General features: G+C 54.6%; 1 protein-coding gene and 1 long non-coding RNA gene across 2 annotated transcripts; one reads left to right on the top strand and one right to left on the bottom strand.

Annotated features, from left to right (window-relative positions):
* Positions 1–896: 896 nt before the first annotated feature.
* Positions 897–2,779, bottom strand: LOC149119840 (uncharacterized). The gene is made up of 2 exons (XR_016227223.1): positions 2,661–2,779; positions 897–2,557 (listed from the first exon to the last, which is right to left on the bottom strand). It is a non-coding gene; the product is annotated as an uncharacterized LOC149119840 (long non-coding RNA).
* A 683-nt stretch (positions 2,780–3,462) lies between these two features.
* Positions 3,463–20,735, top strand: HRK (harakiri, BCL2 interacting protein). Its single transcript, XM_008272334.5, has 2 exons — positions 3,463–3,937; positions 20,268–20,735. The coding sequence occupies exon 1, from the start codon at positions 3,606–3,608 to the stop codon at positions 3,879–3,881; it is 276 nt and encodes a 91-aa protein (XP_008270556.1). The 5' UTR covers positions 3,463–3,605; the 3' UTR covers positions 3,882–3,937; positions 20,268–20,735.
* Positions 20,736–22,181: the final 1,446 nt, after the last annotated feature.

Raw genomic sequence — 22,181 nt, 5'->3', positions numbered from 1 at the left:
CTGCCTGTCAAAAAAAAAATATTAACTAGGGCCAGCTCTGTGGCGTAGAAGGTTGAGCCTCTGCCCACAATGCCAGAATCCCATATGGACGCCAGTTCGAATCCTGGCTGCTCCACTTCCAATCCAGCTCCCTGCTAATGCACCTGGGAAAGCAGTGGAAGATGGCTCAAGTGCTTGGGCTCCTGCACCCACGTGGGAGAGCCGGATGAAGCTCTTGACTCTTGGCTTCATCCTGGCCGAGCCCTGGTCATTGCAGCCATTTGGGGAGTGAATGAGTGGATGGAAGATATCTCTCTCTCTCTTTCTCCTTTTCTCTCTCTCTGTATTTCTTTCAAATAGATAAATAAAATCTTTTTAAAAATAAAAAATAATAACTGTAGCCAACATGTACTAAATGCTCAGATTATGCCAGGCACATCCTGAGGGGTTTACTGCTCGAGTTTTTTTTTTTTTTTTTTTAAGGACTTATTTATTTATTTGAAAGTCAGAGTTACACAGAGAGAGAGAGAGAAAGAGAGAGAGAGAGAGAGAGAGGTCTTCCATCTGCTGGTTCACTCCCCATTTGGCCACATCTGAAGCCAGGAGCCTGGAGCTTCTTCTGGGTCTCCCACACAGGTACAGGGGTCCAAGGACTTGGGCCTTGGGCCATCTTTTTTTTTTTTTTTTGAAGCTTTTATTTAATAAATATAAATTTCATAGGTACAGCTTTTGGATTATAGTGGTTCTCCCCCCCCATACCCACCCTCCTACCCCTACTCACATCCCACCTCCTACTCCCTCTCCCATCCCATTCTTCATTAAGATTCATTTTAAATTATCTTTATATACAGAAATCAACTCTATACTAAGTAAAGATTTCAACAGTTTGCACCCTCACAGACACACAACATATAAAGTAGTGTTTGAAGACTGATTTTTATCATCAAATCTCATAGTATAACTCGTTAAGGACAGAGGTACTACATGGGGAGTAAGTGCACAGTGACTCCTGCTGTTGATTTAACAATTGACACTATTATTTATGATGTCAGTAATCACCCAAGGCTCTTCATGAGCTGCCAAGGCTATGGAAGCCTTTTGAGTCCACAAACTCTATCAGTATTTAGTCAGGGCCATAAGCAAAGTGGAAGTTCTCTCCTTCCTTAAAAGTACCTCCTTCTTTGATGGCTTGGGCCATCTTCCACTGCTTTCCCAGGCCATAGCAGAGAGCTGGATTGGAAGTGGATCAGCCGGGTCTCGATCTGGCACCCATATGGGATGCTGGCACTGCAGGAGGAGGCTTTACTCACTATGCCACAGCACCGGCCCCTGGTAGGGTCTTACTCAAACCTGTGAGACTGTTGCTACCATTATTATTTGTACTTTGCAGTTAATGAAATGGAAGCTCCACAATGCCACATCTCAAGGCCAAGTTCACCAGTGAGTGAGCAGTGGGGTGGGCTAGGAGAACTCTGGTGCGAGCAGATGAGGGGCGCTCAGATGCAGGGTGCTAGGAGAGGGAGGTCTTGCCTTATCCCTACTTCTCCATCATCCTCTTCTCCTGCTGAATGCTGCATCCCCGTGGCCAAGCCTGCACTCTCTCTGCTGTAGAAAACATCCAAGCTGCTGGGACCCGACCCAGCGCCACCTTGGGAGCCCAGCATTTCGAGGGGGCAGGCATCCAAACAGGGTAATAATCGTCCCATTAAAATTAATGTCCATGAAGTGAGCCGTTAAAAGCGTGCAGATTAAAAAGGAGGGGGGGGATTGTTCGATTTAAATCCAAAGGGCTTTTTAAATAGACACTGTATCTTCATTCTTGGAACGGTACACCCGGGCAATGGATCAGGTCCCCCCTGCAAAGACTAGCGGGGATTAAGGAGGTGAGTCCCAGGAGAATGGGGGAGTGGATCTAGCCAAAAAGCAAAGAGAAGCAAGGTTTATCCAAGGCCCGCCGCATGCCAGGTGCTTGGCATACATTTCTCTCATTTAATCTCTGCTCCAATCCTGGGAGGGAGGTATTATTATTCCTAGATTACAGGGGGCAGTATAAAACCATGGTTAACAGCTCAGAGCCTACTGCAGACCCAGACGCACGCTTCGCCTTTCACTAGGGAGCTGCGCCCTCAGGCCTTCCCCGTCGTGCCTCAGTTTCTTCACTAGGATAGTTGTGAAATTCACTTTGGGTAGCCCAGGCAAGAGCCCATCTGCAGGGCACCTGACCTAGAAGATGCTCAGTGAGTGTTGGCCATTGTCAAGGGCAGGAGAACCAGGGCTGGGTGGGAGCACAGGCCACCGAGAGCACATGGCCCAGCTGGGATCTGGCCTCTGTCATTTCTCCACAAGCCAAGGACAGGCTCCGCCTGACACATCCAGCCCAGAGCTAAGTTCCTGATCTTGAGGTAGCTCTTCCAAGGCACCAAAGGACTCCTCAGAGCTTGGCAAACCTCTGCTGGTGGGAAGGAGGGAAAGGAGAGCCTCCGGACAGCTTCCAGGTCACAGGCTCCGAGCCGCGGCGCCTCCAATGGCCTGAATCCCCATGCTTTAAGACCGGAGAGGTCTCGTTCTCCAAAGACTCCTGAGAGTGACAATACCACATTTTGTAGTCTGCAGGAGAACAGCGACCGCCCTAGGATAGGAAAGAGGAGGGCCAGAGTCATCCCCCCCTCCCTCTCCCTTACCTTCGCCGGTCCCTTCGGGTCTCCACCGCGCACGTCTCTGCTAGCAACTTTAACCCCAGCAGGGGAAAAAAAATCACCAAAAAAGCAGACAAAAATCAAGTTCCCATGCAGAAAGCCCCTTGTGAGGGTCTTCGGGGTTCGGGAGCTGTGCGCGCACCCGACCTTGGCCAGACCCCTCCAGTCCCCACCCTCGCCCTCCTCCAGGGTTCCAGCGGCGCTCCAGGCGCGCGGCAGGGTCTAGGCTGCGGGCGGAGCCGTGCGGGGGTGTGTGTTCACACCCAAAGGCGTACAGGTGCCAAGGCGGACCCGAAATGAAGCAGGCTGGGCTGCCTCTGGACCTTCCGCCAGACTTAGAATCCACCCACCTCCCCCAGAACCGAACAGCAGCCTGGGGGTTGTTTCTGAACGGTACTGCCCAGTTCTTCTATCCGCTTCATCCACAGCGGCCAACAAGCCTGCTGCCTCCGCCAAATCGGAACTGGAGCTGAAATCAGGATGAGGGGAAGGAGAAAACGTCTCCCTCGCGCTCCTCGTCTCCGCGGGGGTGCCCCCCCCCCGAGACCCCTCAAAGCCCAAGCTCTCCGCCGCGGGGCGCCTGCTCTCGTCCCAGCGTCGCGCGCCCCACCTCTCCCAAACCACGCGCCCCCTCGCCGCCGGCGATGCTAGGGTTAAAAGTTACCTCTCGGTTTCTTCTGCCTGCAGCCCCCCCCCCCCCGGGGGCCGGATGATGTAACCCCCCTCTCCGCTCCCTCCCCGCCCCCATCCACCATGTGACACTTTAATTAATAATAGCTCCGTCAGCACAACAAACGCACTACACAAGGAGAAACTTGGTGTCCAGGGGAGGCCCCCGGCGGCTGGAGCGCAGCGGCGGCGGGCGCAGAGGCCGGAGGGAGAGGAGGCGAGGGGCGGCCGGAGCGCGCGGAGGGAGCGAGGCGAGCGGTCATGTGCCCGTGCCCCCTGCACCGTGGCCGCGGCCCCCCGGCCGTGTGCGCCTGCAGCGCGGGCCGCCTGGGGCTGCGCTCGGCCGCCGCGCAGCTCACCGCCGCCCGGCTCAAGGCACTCGGCGACGAGCTGCACCAGCGCACCATGTGGCGGCGCCGCGCGCGGAGCCGGAGGGCGCCGGCGCCCGGCGCGCTCCCCACCTACTGGCCCTGGCTGTGCGCGGCCGCGCAGGTGGCGGCGCTGGCGGCCTGGCTGCTCGGCAGGCGGAACTTGTAGGAACGCGGGGCTTCTTGGTGGGGCCGGAGCCGAGACCCAGCCGGAGCGAGCAACAGGTACGCGAGCGAGTGAGCGAGAGCCAGAGCGCGGGAGAGGGGCAAGTTCGGGCTTCGTAGCGTCGCTTCCCCTTCTTCCTCTGCTCCCTTGCCTTGCAGGGATCTTGGTTGCCATATCTTTCCGAGCGGCAGGGCCACTTCTCTGTCCGCTTCCGTCCGTCGCCTTGAGCTCATCCTGCGGTTCCCTCCAGCGCGGTGGATCTGGCGCACTTGAGCCTCCGCAGCCCCCACCAGCCCCACAAGTAGACACTCGACTTAGGTACCAAGTGCCCCTGCTTTGAGAACGGAGTCACCACCCAGCCAGAGAATCACCCATCGCAGTTTCAAGGCAAATCCCTGGCCTCTGCCAAGCCGCCTGTCCTCCCGCCGCCTCTGCTCCCGACCCCCTTCCCCGTAAGACCCACGTCCCCAGTTTCGGATCCCCACTGTCTTGCGCCCTGAGAGCGCACCGCGCCACTTCCTCCGCCTCCAGGATTCTGGCTGTTCGCCTTGATCTCCTCCAGGCCCGCGCACTTTGCAGTTTTGCTCCGCGCTGCCAACTTCGGGCCTCTCCAGCAAGCTGTCCGGAGTGAGGAGCTGGTTGGCCTCTTAGTCCCCACACGGCGTAGCTGCAATGAGATGTCCCAGCCGAGGGCTGGGATTGGAGATTTAGGGAACCTCCAAGGGGAAGCCTGAATCAGGAGCATTCATTGAGCTCCTCTCGGGATGCCGGGCTTTGTTTAGGGAGGGGGCGTTTTGAGAGCTTGCTGTCTGCTGGGCGCTGCGCGGGGGTGGAGATGGGAAGTGAGTATCGAGTGCCTAATTTGTTTGGCATCGGTGGGAGAAAGGTACGAGTCCTTAGCCAGAGAAGTTCATGAGCCCTGGCTGTGTGCTTGGCGCTTTGGGAGAGCGCAATTGTGAGGATCCTCTCTCCAGGTTCTGGAGTAGTGAAGCGACAGAGGATGAGGGTGGAGAGGTTCGGGCAGACCCCACCGTAGGTGGAAGGCGAGCACCAGAGGTGGGGATGGCAGAGGCCCTGGGATGCCTGGGCCCGCCACGCCGCGCGCTCGCGAGTCCCGGCCGAGCCTGGCGGGGCGCACACACCTTAGCGAGCTGGCACAGCGCCCGCGGGCGAGGCCCGAGCGTCTGCGCCCGCGGGGAGAGGCGGCAGCCGGAGCGTGGGGGGTGGCAGCGCCGGGGGAGCTGCGGGGGTGCGCAGGGTGTGAGCCGGGAGCGCGGGCGACAGATGTCGCGTGGGCCCGCGAAGCCCGGGCGCTGGTGAAGACAAGTGCGCGCTTTAGGGCGCGCTCCGCCCTGCTCCCGGAGGTCCCATCCGCTTCTCCCCGGCCTTCCCTGCCTCCCAGAGCCAAGACGGGGCGGGGCGAGGGTGTCCCTGGTCCGGGAGGGCCAGGCTAGGACTGCCCACTCTGGAGCAAAACTTGGGTTGGAGCCTAGGGAGCAAAAGGAAGTCGAAGCCCAAAGCGTGGACTTTGGGAAAAGAGAGAAAAACGGTGGGAGGAGACGGAAGTTTAAAGAGAGACCCGATGAGGAGGGAAGGCTAGGACCGGGGCGGGGCAGAAGAATCTGCCAGAGGCGGCTCGCAGCCAGTGGGAAACAGGAGCGCTCAGAACCGAGAGGGAGCTAAACAGCACGGGGGCCCGTCGGGACGCGGCTTCCTCGGGTCCTAGAGAGTATGGGGACCAGGCGGTGCGGGGTGGCTGGTGCCCGTGGGGGTGGGGGTGCGTGTCGGGCCCCAGCAGGGAGACTGCTGGCCGAGCGCACCGGGACCCCTTTCCGCGCCGGGATGCGGGGGAGGATCTGGGAAGCGGGGGCCCGCACAGCCCGGAGCGGGCGGGAGGAGACCCGCTAGGGGGCAGGTAACTGTCGCCACAGAGTTGATTCTGCTCCCCCACCCCCATCCCTGCCCCGCTTCTGCCCCCAGAGTTGCTTAGTTCTGCGTTCCGGCTCCACTTGACCGCCGGGCCGATCCCGAGGGCTCTCCGCCCCTCGGCTGGGTCCCTCCCCCAGCATCCCCAGCGGCCACACCCTCGAGGCTGCTCCGGCCTCGCGTGCCCTGACCGTAGGATGCCGCCCACAGCTTCGGTCCAGCGCCGCCGCGCGCGGCCCGGGACTCTCCCGGAGCTGTGCTGCACAGCCTCCCTGCGCCCCCGCGGCGTGTGGTCCCCGAGTCGGGGCTGCCGGCGTCCCCTCCCACGCCAGGGTGAACCTCGCTCCCCGCCGCCCACATCCTGACCTCAGAGTACTAGAGGCTCAGGCCTTTCTCAGATTCGTGGCTTCTTTGGGGGGGGCGGGGAGAAACCCATTTTTTCCTAACTCCATTCAGGTAGGAAGACGTGAAAGGCAACCCGTGCGCAAAAGCTCATTGGCTGAGTTCGGCGTTGGAGGGAGGCAGCTCTGCCCTCTCCTCTCCTGGGGAGAAACGCGGGTGGCCACGCCTACTTTAGAAGTGACCAGGAGGCCTGTGCCAGCCGTGTAGGGCGGGGGTCCCCACCTTGCCGTGAAGGGTGGGCTTAGCTGCCTGCAGGAATCAGAGGTAAAACAGACTTGCTTTGGAGCTGCTGTTGAGAGCCAGCAGTGCCCTGTCAGAAGTCAAAACAGCAAACAGACCAGAAACAAACCACCCGAGACTCAGTTTTCCCCTATGTAAAGTGGGGACACGGTGCGAGTCTTCCGAGGGTTGAATGAGTGCATGCGCTGAAAACTGACAGTTCCTGGAGCAAAACAAGTGGCGTGAGCGTGAACTTCAAGATTATTACCCCGTATTTAGTTCCTTTCTTTCTCCATCGCTGGCAACTGCGCACCATTCCTACCTGCCCTCTTGGGAGATCAGGGTCGGGTAGGCCAAAGTAGGGTGATGGTTAGGAGCGTGGGTGTGGGAGTCCAGGGGAACTGGACTTCAGGTTCCAGCCTCTTGCTGGCAGCATGACCTTGGGTGTGACCTGGTCTCTCTCTGTTCTTCTGCACATCAACTGGAGCTGTCCTCTTCGAGGTGGGAAAGATAAGAGTGCATGTGTTTCCAGTGTCCAGGGTCGTGCCCGGCCTTTGGTTCCAATGTCACCAAGCGTTAGCGCCATCGGTGGTATCACAAATGGGCAATCGAGGCAGAGGCATCCTCATCTCGCAGTCAGAACTGGAACTGGAGTTTCTGTCTCTGAGGACCGGCTGCAGTGGCACCCACAGGTTGGGGCAGTGATGCACTGGGAGAGGCACTTTTCCTGGGAGGTTGGGGATGCGCGTGACTTAACCAGTCAGTGCTCAAAGAACAAAAGACGCTTTCTGGTGTGCACTGGCTGGTGGTGGAGTGGGAGGGGGGAGACGTGTGCTTTGGGAGGGGGCGGGGAATCTGCCTGGGAGAGGGGGCCAGGGGAAGGGGAGAGAGGGGGACTCTGCAAGCCCAAGAGGCAGCGTGGTCAGCGGCAAGGAAGATAATGGGCCTGGCAGGAGCCTGCTTTAATGAGTTAATGACGGGCTGGCCGGCTGGCCAGACATGCTAACTGGTTCTTGGCAGGTACTTTGGGGATTAAGTGGTTAAACCTGGAGGCACGTCCTGCAGCCTCCCCCCCCACCCCCCAGCCTGCTGCACCTCTGCCAGGAGGACTTTCTCTCTCAGAGCTTGAAAGCCTGGGCTTCTGTTTGGCCCAGGGACGGCTGGGAGCCCGAGGAGGCCAGCTGCTGGGGAGGCACCTCCCGGGAAGGGGCCAGATGTGCAGGGCCGTGGCTGCCTTCCTGCCACATGGTCCCTGTCTGGAGTCATCACTTGCCTAGGGAGAGGCCAGGACACCGTGCCTGCGCTGTGGGTGTGAGCCCAGCTGCAAGCAGGCGGGGGATAATTAAACACAGCCCCAGATGTGGGCTGGGTGCATTGGCAACCGCACCTCTGGCTTTTGAGAAGGGGGCTGGGGAGGTGGGCAGGGTGGGGCAGGGACTTCTGTCTTCCTCTGCTCATCGCCAGTGTCTGCACGGCAGGTTTCCCAGTGTCCTTAGCTGCTGGGGACACGCTGGTTACTCAGTGAGCACACGGTGGCTGTATGCTGCATGAACAAGTCAGTCGGAGGCTCTGCAAGGCAGTTATTATGGTTCCCCAAATCCAACTTCTTTCCCTTTTTCAGCTCTTGCCTATTGAGTGGCTACTGTGTGCAGGGCACTGTGCATACAGGAAGGAGCAAGATCTGGAAGCCTCCCCTCTCAGGGAGACTACATCTTAGTGGAAGAGATCAACAGTCAGTACTGCCCTGGTTGCTCTCATGGTGTAACAAATGACTCCAAAACCTAGAGGCTTTGAGCATCTGTCCCACAATGCTCCTACATTCTGTGGGCTAGCAATATAGGGAGCTGCCAAGGGTGATGTGTCTGCACCTGGATGGCGGGAGGCTGGAGTCACAGGCTGGGGACAATCCCTTTACTGTCTGGCTGTGGAGAGCCAGCAGGGGCTGTCAATCAATCCAAGGCTCTTCCTGTGGCTTGGGCTTCCTCATAGCATGGAGGCCTTGGAGTAGCTGGTGGTTTGGAGCCCCAGGAGCAGTGGCTGGGAGAGCTGGGTGGCAGCTTCTTGGAGTGACTGACCCAGCTAACCAAGTCACTTTGGTCAGAAGCGAGCCCCACGCTGGCCCAGATTTAAGGGGAGCTGTGTGGGACTGCAATCTATGGGGAAGTGGCAAGATTCTAGAATAGCCTTTGGGACAGAAGCTATTGTGGTACCCATCGGGATCATGCAGTCGTACCCAGAGATCATTTCTGGAGCTGATGCTTGCACAAAGAGAGCCCTCTAGTGCCTGGAAGATTCCCGGCCTGCAGGATTCAGGAGTCAGAGAGGGCTGGGGAGGCACCAGGGAGCCCCGCACTGAGTGACAGGAAGGAGCCAGCTATGCACAGATCTGGGAAGGCAAGTCTGGGGGACTGGTGGGGGAGAATGCAGACTGTGTGTGGGGGCAGAAGCAGTGCAGCCTGGTGCTGGAGGGGGCAGAGGCAGAGGTGAACAAATCCCCACTTCAGTCTGGTTCAGAGAAAGCGGGACCTGCCTTTGATCCTGCTCCAACCTCTTAGTAGAAGCAACCAGTCGGCCTCCTGTCAAGAGAGGACCTCTGTGTAGCTCACAGCTGCCCTAGGGCCGGGGAACATAGTGGCCACCGAGTGGCTTTCCATTGCTTGAGAATTTTCATCAGGGGAGGAAGGAGTCAGTGATGCCAAGAGGGTAGATAATGGGTACCAAAATACACTCAGGAGGGGTTAGGTCTGGTGTTTTGTAGCACTGTAGGGTAACCCTGGTCTCCAACAATTGACGACAGGCTTCAAAGTAACTAGAAAAGTTCCCAACCCAGAGAAAAAAATAAATGCTTGGGAAGACAGGAATGATAATAACCTGATTTATCATTATACATTGTATGCATGTATTGAATGGTTGTACTCTGTCCCATCCATAGATACAATGTGTCAGCTTAAAAAAATGTAAGGGGGCAGGTGTTTGCTATAGTGATTAGGATGCTGCTTGGGAGGGCCTGGGTTGAGCCCCAGCTCCTTTGCTTCCAGTTCCTGCTAATGCATGCCCTGAGATAAAAAGGGGATGACTCAAGTGCTTGGGTTCCTGTCACCCATAGGTAAGAGCTGCAGTGGGTTCCTAGCTCATGGCTTTGGCAAGGCCCAGTCTTGGCTGTTGTGTCTTTGGGGAGTGAACCAGCAGATGGAAGTCTCTCTGCCTTTCAAATACATGAAAATAAATAAATGAATGAAATTACTTTTTTCTTGGTTACAAAAAATATTACAATGTCAATGTCAAGTATTTGGAAAATGCTGAGTAAAAGAAAATTGTAGAGTCCAGTAGTGTAGTGGGTTAAGCCGCTGCCTGCAATGCCAGAATCCCATATGGGTGCTGGTTTGAGTCCCAGTTGCTCCACTTCCAGTTCAGCTCCCTGCTAATCTGCCTGGGAAAGCAGCAGAAGATGGTCCAAGTCCTTGGGCCCCTGCACCCACGTGGGAGACCCGGTTGGAGTTCCAGGTTCCTGGCTTTGGCCTGGCCCAGTCCTATCCATTGTGGCTATTTGAAGAGTTAATCAGAAGATGGAAGATTCTCTCTCTCTCTCTCTCTCTCTCTCTCTCTCTCTTTCTCTAAGTAACTCTGCCTTTCAAAGAAATAAATCTTTAAAAAAGAAGACAAAAGAAAACTGTCATTTCACTTCCCATCGAGGAAGGTGGTTCAGCTTTGAGCAGAGGACCGGAGTAGCAGATTTCTGTGCTTGCCTCCTGTGTCCAGACCAGAGAGCTCCTTCGACGCTTCCTCCAGATCCATCCCCAGGGGTTTCCCAACTCGAGTCGATCGCCCTTCGTGAGGTGCTTCCTTTCTGCAGCTGGACGAGAAGTGTGGGGCCCTGATGCCTCCACGTGTCTTCTCTGACCCCCATTTCCCTGCGAAATGCTTCCTAGGAACTTGCAAATTCCCTAAGCAGACGTTGCCAAGTTAGCAGAGCCACAGAGAAGACTTGTTCTTGTGCACCTGCCTCTGGGCAGGGAGGGCTCAGTGCTACCTGTGAGAAAGCCAGTCTTTTCTGTGGGCTAAACGGCAGCTCCACAGGAAGGCAGCTTCCTGGATGCACTTTTTTTTTTTTTTAAGAGACAACAAATTCTACTTCAAAGTCATATTAATGATAAGATATATACGCTTGTCTAGTTTCCCTAATATAAAGATCTATATTTAAAATTGGAAAGAAAATTGAAGTGGATTGTTTTTATCCCATTACTCATTGTTAACATTTTGGTATATTTCTTTCCACTTAAAAAAAAATGCCTGGACAGGGACATTAGCAAATGGAATCACTCTAAATATATTACTGGTAGCCTGACTTTTGTGATACATCATGGACATTTCTTGGTGCTTTGTAGAGGCTGCCTGCGCTGTGTTATTTGGCTGTTGCATCACCGGCATTCCTGACCCACAACTGTTGGGTACTTATTCCTGGCTTCAGCTCGGCCCAGACCCTGGCTTTGGCCTAGACCAACTTTGCCTGTTGGAGGCATTTGGGGAGTGAACCAGGAAATGGGAGCTCTCTGTTTGACTGCTTGCCTATCTGTGTCTCTCTGCCGTTCAAACAAAAAGAAAATTCTGCTCACAGATGTTTTTAGCCCAAAGTTACTAATGTGATAAATGGCTAAACCATGATTTCAAACAAGATGTCTCTGATTCTAGGGCTCCCTTCGTTCCACCACGGCAGAACCACCCTGTTCTGTCCCTTCACTGTAGCTTCCAGGAGGTCTCAACAGCACAACTGCTGGGTATTTAGATGGCTTCCAACATGGTCCAGAGCATCCTTGTGGATAACTGCATTTTTTTTTTCAACAGGCAGAGTGGACAGTGAGAGAGAGAGAGAGAGAGAGAAAGGTCTTCCTTTGCCGTTGGTTCACCCTCCAATGGCCGCCGCGGCTGGCCCACTGCGCTGATCCGAAGCCAGGAGCCAGGTGCTTCTCCTGGTCTCCCATGGGGTGCAGGGCCCAAGCACTTGGGCCATCCTCCACTGCACTCCCTGGCCACAGCAGAGAGCTGGCCTGGAAGAGGGGCAACCGGGACAGAATCCGGTGCCCGGACCAGGACTAGAACCCGGGGTGCCGGCGCCACAGGCGGAGGATTAGCCTAGTGAGCTGCGGCGCCGACCAATAACTGCATCTTGTAGATTTTTTTTTCTTATTTAATAATTAGAGAGAGAGAGAGAGAGAGAGAGAGATTCTTTCCACTGGCTCACTCCCCAGATGCCCACAGGGGCCCAGTCCTTGCCCGGGTCTGGCAGAACCCAGAACCAGGAACTCAGTGCAGGTTTCCCATGTGGGTGGCAGGGACCCAAGTACTTGAGTCATTGCCTGCTGCTTCCCAGGGTCTACACTGGCAGGAAGCTGGAGTCAGGAGCCAGAAGCAGGCCTGGAAGTGAGGCATTCTGTTACAGGCTGCAGGGTCACAGTGGCATCCTCACTGCTAGCTAAATGTCCACTCCTAGCTACCATTTTCAGAGGCAGCCAGACTTATGATACGTTACTGCGTTGTCACACCATGGGGCCTAATTGTTGAGTCAGAATTATTTCTGAGTGGAGCTCTCACATCCATTTCTAGTTCTGCAAAGGTGACGTTTGTTGGGTTTGGGCAGTCAGAGCAGCACAATAAACACTGCCTAATTTCAGCTTACCTGAACCATCTCTACATCAGAACTGGGAATTTATGGAAACATCAGTGGGTTTATTCCCTATTTTTTCTTCTTGTAACTTCTTAAAATTTATATAAAGGTTAAGTCATAAGATGTAACTCCTGGTAGCTGTCTCTCAGATTCTTCCATATTTTATGTGGCGGTAGGCCGGTTGGTAGAGGCGGTATGAATTTTGCAGTCAGGCCAACATTCAGATAAGGTCTCCACCTGCCATTTGTCAGTTTGTGACCCCTGAGCCTCAGTTTCCCCCCTCTGTGAGCTGAGAAGAAGAACAGCATCCACACTGGAGGGGTGTTATGGGTAAAGGGCCCGGCCCAGAGCTGGCCCTGTCTACTTGTGAGTGACAGAGTGAACTAACCCTGCCTGGTCTCTGTAGCTGGGCCGGAGCTCTGCAGTAACAGGAGAAGCCACGCCTCTGATGTTCAGAGGAGTGTGAGTAGTGTGGGCTGTGTGTGGCAGTTCTGGGTGCAGAGTTCAGTCCGTGCGCCCCATCCATGGCGTAGAAGGGGCTTTTCTGAGCATGTGGTCACTGTGGTTGCTAAATTGACTCCCAAAATCTATGCCTTCCCGGAAATGCGATTCAGCCACTCCACCAGGGCCCGGGGAACTGCCAGGCAGGAAGTTCCTAACCTGGTCAGCACTGGCCTCTGGTCCCACAGGGCACAAACCACCGCGCCTCTGCCCTTCACTGTATCCCAGCTCTGGAGCGTGCAGACCGGCGGATCAGGCGTGCATTACCTACTGAATGAATGATGTATGAATGAGTGAAGGAATGAATGTGTGGGGGAGGCTTTGGGTAATTGTGAACGCCCATAAATTAGATCAGTCATATTGGGGGGCTTCATACCCCTCTGCTCCTTACCCCTTGAGGGAGAAGCCATGGTTTTGTTTTAACTCACAAAAGGTCCATGACCCCCAAAAGGTCATCATTGTTCCAGAAACATAACCAGAGCTGGACAAGACTATGCATTTATTTTATTCATTTCACAAGCAAAGAGAGAGAGATGGAGAGAGAGACAGAGAGAGGGACAGAGGGACAGAAACAGAGAGAGAGAGAGAATGAGAGAATCTCCCATCTGCTGGCGTATTCTCCAAAATGCTCACAACAGCCAAGGCAGGGCCGGGCCGAAGCCAGAAAGCTGGAACTGCATGCAGGTCCCCTACCTGGTGGCAGGGACCCAAGTTCTTGAGCCATTACCTCCTGCCTCCCAGGGTGCACACCAGTAGGAAGCTGAGTGGAGAGTGGAGCCAGGACTTGAACCGAAGGATTCCAGTACGGGATGTGGGCATCTCAAGTGGTAGCTTAACCTGTTGTACCAAATGGCCATCCCTGCAAGGGGCTGAGAGATCATCAAGTCCAAGTCCTTCACGGAGCACGTGGAGAAGCTGAAGCTGAGCAGAAGCCACTGAGGGGTTAGCTTAGCTGCCAGCTGATGCTACCAGTATTTGGGCGTCGAAGGCAGGGGCTGAAAACAGGTGGTCTCCAGGCTCTATCTGGCCCTGGCCAGCTGCTGACTCTTGTTTGACTTCCATATTTTCCCCCTCAACACTTAAACCAGGCATTCCTATGTAGAAGCCTGGATTTCCGATATTTCCTGAGATCTGGCAACATTCCCACTGTGGCAGCAGTGGGCGGGAGATGGGGCCAGGGACCACTTTGGACAAGACACAGCCACTCCCAGGTCCCCCAGGTGCACTTAACAGGGCCCAGTGCATTTCAGTCCATGACCCTCGATTTCCGGGACCACCCTAGCAGACCTCCCTTGGGGCACAGCCACACCCCGACACGTATCCTGCGTAAACAAGTGAGCTCGCACGGTGCATGTGACTTCGTTACCTGTTTTTGCTCGACTCAAAATAGGTCATTGAGAGCGTCCCACGTCAACACAGAAAGGTCTTCATCACCCCTTTCCATGGTCGTGTGGTGTTCTGGTGCTGGGGTGGGCTGTGGGTTCCTTGTTTGGTCACCTGCCCTGGAGGGACACTGACACCCACCCCCATTTTCTGAGAGGGCACATAGGGCCCCAGGGGGGCACAAACCACCCCACGGCTCTTTGCCCTTCCCTGTATCCCTGCACTGGGATGTCCCACAGAGCAGGCATCCGCTGACATTCTAGTTCGGAAACCTTGGCAACGGAAGGGGGAATTCCCAGGGGTCACATCGCCTGATGGACGGAGGTGTGGATGAAGGTACTTCAGGAAGTTGGGGGGGAACAGAATTGAAGGATGGGCTTATTTCCGTGTGGCTTTCTCATCACACACCTGAGCTTTTGGGAGACCTCTCACGCTACGTAACATGAAAATCCTGCAGGCAAGGCTCTCCTCGTGGGTGCTGAGCTGTTTACTTGCGTGGTGCTCCAGATCCACCAGCCACACCCTCATCGTGGGTGTAGTGGGGAGTTCCTGGCTCTCTCCCCATACGCTCGGTCATCAGCAACCACTCACGGGGGTGGGCCTTTGGCCCAGTGCTTACCTTGCCCACATCCTGTAGCCGAGTGCCTGGGTTCAACGCTGGGCTCTGGCTCCTGAGTCCAGCTTCCGGCTACTGTGAATCTGTGGAGGCAGCAGGGGAGGGCTCAGGTATCTGGGTTCCTGGTCCCCCCCGCCCCCCCGCCATGGGAGACCTAGATGGAGCTCCCAAGCACCTGACTTTGGCCCTGCTCTGCTGTGGGTATTTGGAGAGTGAACCAACACTTGGGAGCTCTGTCATTCTCTCAAATAAGTTAACTGACAACATTTTTAGATTAAAAAAAAACTCACTTGATAGCACTGATAGATATTTACTGCTAGCCAGGGGCTGGGCCAAGGGCAGGAAACTTCTTCCAGAAGCTTCCAAATGGCCTCTTTCTCACATACCAAAAGATGCCACCTGTTTTTTTGGTCCCCTTGGCGCCGTCTCCTCTGGACCAGGCTTCCCAGCTGGCTGGTATGAGCTACCCAGATGGGGATTTGAGTGGTGACCTGGCCAGTGCGATCTTAGTCCCTCTAGGAATCAACCTGGAATGTTTGGCTCCTGGGCTCAGGCACTAGGCCTGCTGGTATTCCTGGCACTTCTGAGTCAAGAAGGAAGACGGGAGCGTGGGAGGCTGCACCTTGCCTCACCCGTGACACTCAGCAGACAGCGAGTTGAGCACCTACTGTGTGCTGGGCTCTGGGGACATCACATTCAGAAAAGAAGAAAGGAGGAGGGGAAGGATTTGGTGCAGCCGTCAAGACGCCGGGTGCCCTGAATCTCGTATCTGAGTGCCCGGGTTTGAATCCCTGCTCCGTTCCCACTTCCTGCTCATGCACAGCCTGGGAGGCGGCAGGTGATGGCTCCAGTACCCACGTCTCTCCCACCCACACCGGACTAAGTTCCTGGTTCCTAGCTTTAGCCTGGCCTGGTCTCAGTTATCTTGGACATTTGGGGAGTGAACCAGCTGATAGAGGATCTCTGTCTGTCTCACTGTCTCTCTGCCTTTCAAGTAAGTAGAAAGAAATGTAAGAAGCAAAGAAAGCTACCAAGTGTTTGTAAACACACAGGAAAATACTCTGGGAGGCTGCACAATTGGCTGTTAGCACCGGCTGCTCCGGAGTGGGGCTTAGGCTGCAGTTGTTTGACCTTCTCTGTTGTTTAAATTTGTAGCTTATCACATGCAGACATAAGAGCAAAGAAAGGTATTTTTTAAACAAGAAAAAATTGAAGCCTTATATTACAAGTCCATTTTTTTTTTTTTAACTGTAATGAACTACCTGGTCCAAGTGCTGGCTGCTCCACTTCCATTCCAGCTCCCTGCTAATCCTACAGGGAAGGCAGTGGAAGATGGCCCGAGTGTTTGGGCCCCTGCACCCATGTGGGAGACCCGGATGGCATTTCAGGCTCCTGGCTTCGGTCTGGCCCAGCCCTGGCTGTTACAGCCATTTAGGGAATGAACCAGAGAACGGAAGATCTCTTTCTGTCACTCTGCCTTTTCAATAATAAATAAATAAATCTAACAAAAATAAAAGAATTTAGCATTTAGGCTTGGGTCCCCTCCCACAAAACATGTCATTTTGTACATGCAAATATTCCAAAATGCCAAAAATCCCAAATACTTCTGGTCCCAAGCATTTGGAATAAAGATCACTTAACCTGTGTGTAGATGTGTCTGTGTGTGCACAGGTGTGCATGAGCGTGCACAAGGTACTTCAAAAGTTCTGGGGAAAATAGAATCAAAAGATAGGTTTATTTTGGGGCAAAAAAATGTGAAATCCACGCACAACACAGTTTTCATGAACTTTTTGATGACTGTCATATGCCTGCATTTCAAAGTTTTGTACCAATATGAACTCATTTTTCATTCCATTTCTTTTTTTTTTTTTTTTTTTTGACAGGCAGAGTGGACAGTGAGAGAGAGAGACAGAGAGAAAGGTCTTCCTTTGCCGTTGGTTCACCCTCCAATGGCCGCCGCGGCCGGTGTGCTGCAGCCGGCGCACCGCGCTGATTCGATGGCAGGAGCCAGGAGCCAGGTGCTTTTCCTGGTCTCCCATGGGGTGCAGGGCCCAAGCACCTGGGCCATCCTCCACTGCACTCCCTGGCCACAGCAGAGAGCTGGCCTGGAAGAGGGGCAACCGGGACAGAATCCGGCGCTCCGACCGGGACAAGAACCCGGTGTGCCGGCGCCGCTAGGCGGAGGATTAGCCTGGTGAGCCGCAGCGCCGGCTCATTCCATTTCTAAAGTCCCTTCTGTATAGACACATTCATGAAAGGAAATGGGGGTGAGATCGGGCTGTTTGGCCATTTGCTGTCTTCAGTTCAGAAATCATAGCCCTTGTTCTGTCTCGGCTCCTTTCCATCTGTGTCCTTCTAATAAGCATGGAGCTTCCTGTGTTCATCCAGTCTTCTGTCGATGGACACATTGTTACAAGTCTTCTGTCGATGGACACATTGTTACAAGTCAAACCTGAGGGCACATTCTGGAGCCCACTTAGGTGGCCACTTCTGTAGACTAGATCCCTTAGCCTAAGGTGCCCAGCAGCCCACCCTTCATGGTGGGACCTGGTGACGTGACACCCACTGCGCGGGAACACACACGGGGTCGTGGTGGGCACAAGTGTGCATTTCTGGTGCTTGTGGTTCACCGTGGATGCCAGTCTGTAACCAAGACGTCAGTGGGTTGGGGAATTTGTCCATTGAGCGGCCCCAAGGAATTCTCAGGGAGACGCACTGAGGGCTCAGGGAGTCAGAGTAGGAAACGTGGCTGCTGGCTGCCCCGAATTTGCAAAAAGATGGCATTATTTTCGTGAATGCAGTCAGCACAGCATTTAAAATGGCTTCTCCCATGTCTCCTGGAGCCATGTGATTCTTCCTGCGTCACCTGCATTCAGCTAATGGATCTGACACAGCCTCAGTCCCTGCCACCTTCTGACGTGGCTCCCTGCCCGGCAGGGCCCCCGTTCCAGCCACACTTGCCACTGACCTCCATCTTCCTTAGGTCCTTCCCCTTTCCCCCCACCCCCTGCAAAAAAGTGACCTCTTCTCCTTCCCAGTATAGACAACATATAGATGTGTGTCTCTTCAAATCTGCCTTCTCTCTGAAGCCTCCCTAGTGAACGAAACTCCATCCTGGCTTCTGGGCTTTCAACACACCTTGGGACAGTGGTCACTGCTGGGACTGGCCTGTGTCATGCCATGTCTTCAGTAAGACTAGGGGCAAAGCGACAGCAGGTGCCTGGCCTTCTCCAGTGCAGGGATCGCTGCTTAGCACAAAGCCAACAGGCGATGATGGCATGCAGAAGGTGCTTAATTGTGCTTTCTCTCCCTTCCTTCTTCTTAGGGCAGCATAATTATCCGGAGATAATGCTGCAGGGTTGCACTGCCTTCATTCTGTAGGCTGGACACTGACTAAGTGTGTTTAAGAGCCATCAAAGCTGGTTTTAACAAAATAGAATGCACTTCTCAGTGGAGCTGACTGATGACTTTTATCCAGTCCAATTTGAATCAGGCTATGTAGACAGAGCTCCTACTATGCCTAACAGGATGGAAGGGGACCTCTGGCCTGGGCAGGCTGCAGAGGTCTTTGGCCTCCACCAAAGCAGGTCATAAGCAAAAGGTTTGAAGTCATTGAGTTGGATCCTTGTGACGGTCAGCTAACATCGATTTGGGTCCTTGCGTTTGTGACTCGTCTTGTTCATGCAGTCAGATGAACCGGGCAGAGTAACCTCAAGCTGAGCAATCAGAGGAGAGTTTAACAGTAAAGGGTCAAAGGCAAAGACATGGGCAGGGCTTAGGAGCCCAGCGAGGGATGATGCAGCACCCCAGGCTGCAGTGCAGGGGTGCCGCACCCCCCCGCCCAAGGCCTGAAGGGGCAGGGCTCGGGGAGTAGGACCTGGAGGTGCAGTCGGTGCCCCGGAGTGACTGTGCAGCAACCATGGCCGATCTGCGCCCAGCGGAAGGCAGCTGGGGAATAGATCCTGGGATCTCGGTTGCCCATTGGCGCCTCCTGTTGGTCAAACCCAGCCAGAAGCAGGAGGAACCTCCTGATAACCGTTCTTAGAGCTCCTACATCTTGGACTTTTTCCAACCTGGAAGTATTAAAGTGATCGCTCTCCCACACCACTTGGTTTGTATCATTCTTAGACCTGCATGAGAGTAATGTGTCAAATCCTATCTCCCCCCCATTAAATTGTAACCATAAAATCCACCCTTTGAATTGTACCAGCTGGTGTTTTTTCATCTGTTCTTAGGCTTGTGTAACCATCCCCCAATCAACTCCAGAATAGTCTCATTTTCCCAAAAGAAACCGCCTCCTTTAGCAGGCACCCTCCCTGGTTCCCATTTTGCCCAGCCCCAGGCCTCTGTCCTCATTCTCCTTCCTGTCCCTGAACATGTCTGTTGTGCACTTTCCTAAAAGGCACCCACACATCTTTGTCCTTTTGCGCCTGGCTTCTCTCACTTAGCATCACGTCTTCAGGGGTCATCCTGCTGCAGTGAGTGCCAACGCTCCTCTCTTTTTGATGGCTGAGTAATATTCCATCCGTGCACCACTGGACGGACAGTTGCATTGTTTGCCCTCTCAGGCTCGTGCCCATCCTGCTGCTGCGAGCACTCACGTTGGAGTCTCTGCTTCAGGTGCACCCTCTCCTCTGCCCTGCCTGCACTGCCTCGTCTCCTTAGCCTGGCTCCTTCCCTGGCACCTCTTTCTCTCAGGAGACTTCTCTGACTCTCGGGGGCCCCAGAAACTGCCCCTCCCAGGGCGCCTGCGGCCCCTGTCTCCCCAGATGCTCTTCACTGTCAGTTTCTTCCGTTACCCTCTGTGGGTCTCTGAGGCCAACAAAGGCAGGAATTACGTCACTGGATGTGGAGCACCTGTGCAGTGCCTGGCATGTTTGGAATGAATGAATGGGGCAATGAATGAGTGAATGAATGGATGAAGAGAGCAGACTGTGCTGTGCCTCTGCCTTGAACTTGGTAGGAAGTGAGCAGGTGAAGTTCTCGTCCTAGTCTGGAGGAGCAGGAAGCAGTGTAGCTCTAGAGCCCCTAGTATGAATGCAGAGGACACCTAGCAAATATCTAGGTTTGAGAACAGTGTGTGTGTGTGTGTGCGTGTGTGTGTGCAAATGTCTATTTTATTCTTTATTTGAAAGGCAGAGAGACAGAGAAAGAGAAGCAGACAGACACACAGACAAACAGACAGAGATCTTCCATTCCCTGGTTCACACTCCAGATGTCCACAACAGCCCAGGCTGGGCCAGGCTGAAGCCAGGAGCTGGGAACTCAACCCAGATCTCCCACTTGGGTGGCAGGGACCCAGGTACCTGAGCCATCGCCTGCTGCCTCTCAGGGCGCGCATTAGCAGGAAGCTGGACCAGAAGCATAACAGAGACTCCAGCCCAGACACTCCTATGTGGCTTGGGGGCATCCCAAGGAGGGGCTTAACTGCTGTGCCAAACGCCCACGGCACAAATGTCTATCTAGGGAAGGCTGCTCTAGGGACAGAGCTCTGGGGGAGGGGTGCAGTAAGACCAGTTTTGGGGGGTCCTCCTCCACATCAGTGCATGGCTTCTAGCAGTCCCCCCTACTCCTCCCCCCAACCCCAGCATCCTGGGCTGACTGTGCGGAGGCCTGCCCTGGCTGGGCTGCAGTGACGTCACCCCAGCAGTGACCAAAACGCCCATGTTTGTTTCTGCAGGTTGGTGAAAACCCTGTGTCCTTGGAGAAAGCTGGTTCCCGTTTTCCCGAGGGGGAGCCCAGAGCTTGAACGGCCGCGTCGCCACTTCGAGAAGGAAGTGGAGAACAAAGACGGCGCCCGTAGCAATAGCAGAGACGGAACGGGACTGGGGAAGCCCTTTGGAATTCCAACTGCAGAAGCAGACCCCGATGCTATTTACATACAGCTCTATATATAAAAAAGAGAAATCGTGAATATTCCTTATCAGTGCATGCCTTGTTGAGGACACGGTCCCTCCCTTCCTGCACCTTGCCAGGGGAACTCTGACACTGTAATGTCTGGGGCACTGGAGGAGAGGTGCCTGCTGTGTACCGAGACCATCTGCAAAGACTGGTGGGAATGAGCCACAGCGTCCACCAATGCTCTGGGGATAGATGCTGATGGAGGAAGAGGTACAACTGGAAAAGGCAAGGTAGAAAAAAAATGTAGGAGGACTCGGGGCCTGTTGTGTAGGGGCAGTCTGGGACACTTCTGTTTCCCGACACGTCCTGACCTCTCTCTCTCTCCTCTCCATCTGGATAGATGACTAGCTCCCGCTGTCGTATCAGGAGAAACGGGACTTTTTTTTTTTTCCCACCCATGTGGCATCTCTGGTGCTTCACCCATCTTGCTGGTGCTAAGTGTGGTCTCATGGGCACTGCCTTGTTGTTCTGTGCACAGAGCTGGAAGCCAGGGCACGAGACAGATGTCTATTTTGCTGTTCCAGGATGGGTTGCAAAAGTGCCACTTGCGAGTCTTCTCTTTCCCAGTGTGGGGACAAAGGATCCAGGGTGGTTCTGGAGCAAACCTTGGGGTTGACGGGGTTGGGAGGGGGCAACACTGGGTGGCCTGCTGGCTACGAGGTGCAAAACTGACCTCCTGTGTGACTTGGCTGCTGGCTTCTCTGCCTCCCCCACCACTATCCTGGGAGCCCAGCCCATGGCCTCTCCCTACCCCCAGGGGATTTCAGGGCCTTGGTTTTGTGGATGAAAGGGACAAGACATAGCCACATTCTGGTTGAGGGTGATTTATAAGCAAGGGTCACTGGGGGAGGGGCAGGGGTCACTGACACGAAATGCACCAGCATCTCACTGACTGACAGGTCTGATTTTTTTTCCTTCCCAGGAGAAGCTACTATTTTCAGAAGTTTCTAGAAGGGCTAAAAAAAAAAAAAACAAAAGATTGTGCTGGACTGAGACTTGGCTGCAAAGACTCTTCAGGGAGCAGTGGGGCTTTGCTTTTGTTTCTTGGCCTTCATTTTTTAAAAAACCCAACAAGAACAGGTATTGCTCTTCTGTGTGGGCTACCACACACTGCATTTTCACAGCTGAGATGGCCGGGCGGCAGGTGGAGACAGTGATGCTCCAGGTCACCATCCAGGACCTAGGACAGGGGCATCTGGCGGGCTGGGTGTCACCCCTGCCTCTGGTTCTAGAAGCCAGCAGCAGTATCGGCAGTGGCAAAAGCTGCCTGGCGCTGAAATGGGCATTACTCGGCATCCCCACTGCTGGAAGTCAGCGGGCCCTTCCCCACATACAGCCCTGCAGGGCTGCAGCATGCGGGGAGCTGGGGTCCTTTCTTTTTCTTTTTAAGTCCATGCCTTGTGTTTCCCTAAAAGGCCCTTGAGAGAAAAAATGCACCCCAGAATGGTTGAAGGTAAGGGAACAAGAGTGCTTGTTTCTGGAAAACTTGTTTTTCCCTCCTGGCTCCAGCCCTGCCTGTCAGTAGATGTTTGCAGGGGACCAGGAGACAGGCAGGGGTGTCAGAGAGTGGCAGGTCGTGACAGCCCCACCCCGCCGTGAGCGTCCTGCTTCCCTACAGGCACTCCCCTAGTCACAGTCATCCCCATTTTCTGGGTTGGGGGTCCTGTTGCTGCTGTTGTACACAATCACAGTT

Source organism: Oryctolagus cuniculus, chromosome 21, assembly GCF_051225735.1.
Source record: "Oryctolagus cuniculus isolate XC-2025 breed Fujian yellow rabbit chromosome 21, ASM5122573v1, whole genome shotgun sequence".
NCBI lineage: Eukaryota > Metazoa > Chordata > Mammalia > Lagomorpha > Leporidae > Oryctolagus > Oryctolagus cuniculus.
This window is presented reverse-complemented; position numbering and strand designations above follow the sequence as displayed.